At 43.7% G+C, this 2,584-nt stretch overlaps 1 protein-coding gene across 1 annotated transcript in view; it reads right to left on the minus strand.

The window, feature by feature from the left end:
- LOC120869430 (trophoblast Kunitz domain protein 1-like) overlaps window positions 1–2,584 on the minus strand; it is a 124,414-nt gene that overhangs the window by 112,474 nt on the left and 9,356 nt on the right. Inside the window, exon 7 of the mRNA XM_040248747.1 lies at window positions 2,581–2,584. This exon is cut by the window's right edge and continues 87 nt beyond it. Coding sequence (XP_040104681.1) covers window positions 2,581–2,584 — 4 coding nt within the window. The remainder of the gene's footprint in view (window positions 1–2,580) is intronic.

Genomic DNA, 2,584 nt, shown 5'->3' on the forward strand with positions numbered 1-2,584 from the left:
ACCACTGATGCTGAAGAAACTGAAGTTGATCAGTTCTATGAAGACATAGAATAACTCTGATAACTAACAACAACAAAAAATGTTCTATTCATCATTGGAGATTGGAATTCAAAAGTAGGAAGTCAAGAGATACTTGGAGTAACAGGCAAGTCTGGCCTTGAAGAACAAAATGAAACAAGGCAACTAGCTGAATTCTGCCAAGAGAATGCATGGTCATAGCCAATACCCTTTTTCAACAACACAAGAGACGATTTTACACATGGACATCATCAAATGGTCAACACTGAAATCAAATCGGTTCCGTTCTTTGTAGCTGAAGATGGAGAAACTGTGTAGAGTCAGTAAAAGCAAGGCCTGAAACTGACTGTGGCTCAGATCATCAGAGTCTTATAACAAAACTTAGGCTTAAACTAAAGAAAGCGGGAAAACTACTAGGCCATCCAAGTATGACTTCAATCCAATCCACTGTGAATATGTAGTGGACGTAACAAATAGATTCAAGGGATTAGAACTTGTAAGCAGTGTGCCTGAAGACTTATGTTCGGAGGTCCGTAATACTGTACAGGAGGCCACAAACAAAACTATTCCAAAGCAAAAGAAAAGCAAGAAGACAAAGCGGAATATTTCAGTGGTCTCTGGCTGGAAATATTGAAAAGTACAAGTCTTATCATTATTTATACTAAAGAAAGCAAAGCTCAGAGATGTTGAGAATTTGCCCAAGACCAGAAAGATATGAAAAACAGCCCCAACACACCCTGTGTGATCTCATTTATTCAAATACTAATATGACTACTTGCAGAGGTCTCCATGACAACTTTAGTAGTCTGTGGTGAAACAGATACTGTCTGTTTCAAAAGATGCCTTCATTCTAAATCTTCCCGGAAGCAGAGCAGGAAAGCGTCATCAAAGTCCCTTTGCTTGGAAGAGTCGGACCTGCTATGTTAGGCACTGAATACAGCAGCTAACTGCCATCTCTACACCTCCATTTCCTCCATTGATGGATTCTTAGCATGATTAATGGAAAAACATAGGCAAAATGCTAACACAGAGCCAGGGATACTAAACAATAGTTGACCTTTCTTTACCTGAGTATGAACCTCCTCCCCACATGTGACCTCAGGGAATCAGATTTCTTAGCTAAGTGAACAACTGAGTCTCATATCCATTCTCTTTCTGAGAGTCAGGAGGACGACCTGCCCCCCAGTTTGACTGAGATTAAAAGTAACAAGGAAAAGTTTTCAAGTTGATGTGTGTATCTCTCAGGGTTCTCTGTAACTTGTGGATGATATTAAGGAGTCGATGATGGTATAATGGGTTTGCTTCCTATACCCAATAGAGCACAGTCTCCGGAAAGGGGAATGGGAGGTGCCCACTGTCTGCAGAACAGTTAGCAGGACCACCATTTCCATGGACACTATTTGTTAAGGTTTGTAATTATAAACAACAGACTCCAGTCAGTTTAATTTTAAATATACATTTACTGAAATATAAACCATAGTATTTGAAGCTACAGAAATGAAAATTGCAACATCATTGTGTGGAAAAGGGGCTTTTTTAAACCAAACTCTGCTCTCATTACTGATGTTGAGAACTGAATGCTGGAAATTCCACCTTGGCCACCCACAAGGAGAGCAGTGATGGTGGGAACCAGTATGAAGGTGAGGATGCCGTGAGGATGCCTTGAGGATTGGGATGAAAACAAAACTCCTGTGTTACACCGCAGGCTCTACAGTTACTCTGGTCATGAGCAATGTGCTCCTACATTCCTTCCTTCTTTCCTCAAAGAAGTATAAACTGTCTCATTGGTGTCAGGAACTGGGTGAAGTGCTAGGGGTAAAGGGAAAACATGCTCTCATGGTGCTGAGAACCAGCTGGATGAGACAGAATTAGACATGTTGACCAATAGAGGAAAGGAAAAGGCAGGCTTTGCTGAGGATGGTCAAGGAGAGAAGGACTGTCAGGAGACTGAAGAGGTTCAGACACAGCCACAGCCCATCCCTGCAGGAGTCCTCCTCAGACTTGAGAGTTTCCAAATCCACTCTTCACATGTCCTCTGCAAAAAGAAAGGAAGTTGTTGAGTGCCATCAGTGTAGACCCAGACCTGGACAATGATCAACTTAATAGATCCCATATTAAAAAAAAAAATGGAACCACATTCCCGAATCATGAACAAGAAGGAAGTGAGATTTGCAAGACTATGTAGGGCACTCAGAAGCAGTGCAGTCCCACCCTGGAGGGTGGCTGAGTCAGTGTTCCCAACTGAGAAAGAGGAGCATGTATTCAGGTTGAGATGACCACAAAGAGGCATCAGAGGTTGACCTTCTGCCATCCTCTCCCTGGAGAACTCACTCAGTGTGGGTTTTACAGGACACTGCAGCCTCTCCTCTTGGCAGCAGCGAGGAGGAGGACATCCTGCCGGGTGAATGGTGTATGGCCCCCTGGGCTCCGCCCCTTTCCCCAGCCCTTCCCCTCCCCCTGTGCCCTGCCCCCTGTCTTACCACAGGGACCCTGCCTCTTGAGAGCAGGTCTTCATGCAATCCTCTAACTTTTCGAAGTTGTTTCCATTCCCTTCACAGCCACCATA

The sequence above is a fragment of the Oryx dammah genome, unplaced genomic scaffold, assembly GCF_014754425.2.
Source record: "Oryx dammah isolate SB20612 unplaced genomic scaffold, SCBI_Odam_1.1 HiC_scaffold_10, whole genome shotgun sequence".
NCBI classification, from domain to species: Eukaryota; Metazoa; Chordata; class Mammalia; order Artiodactyla; family Bovidae; genus Oryx; species Oryx dammah.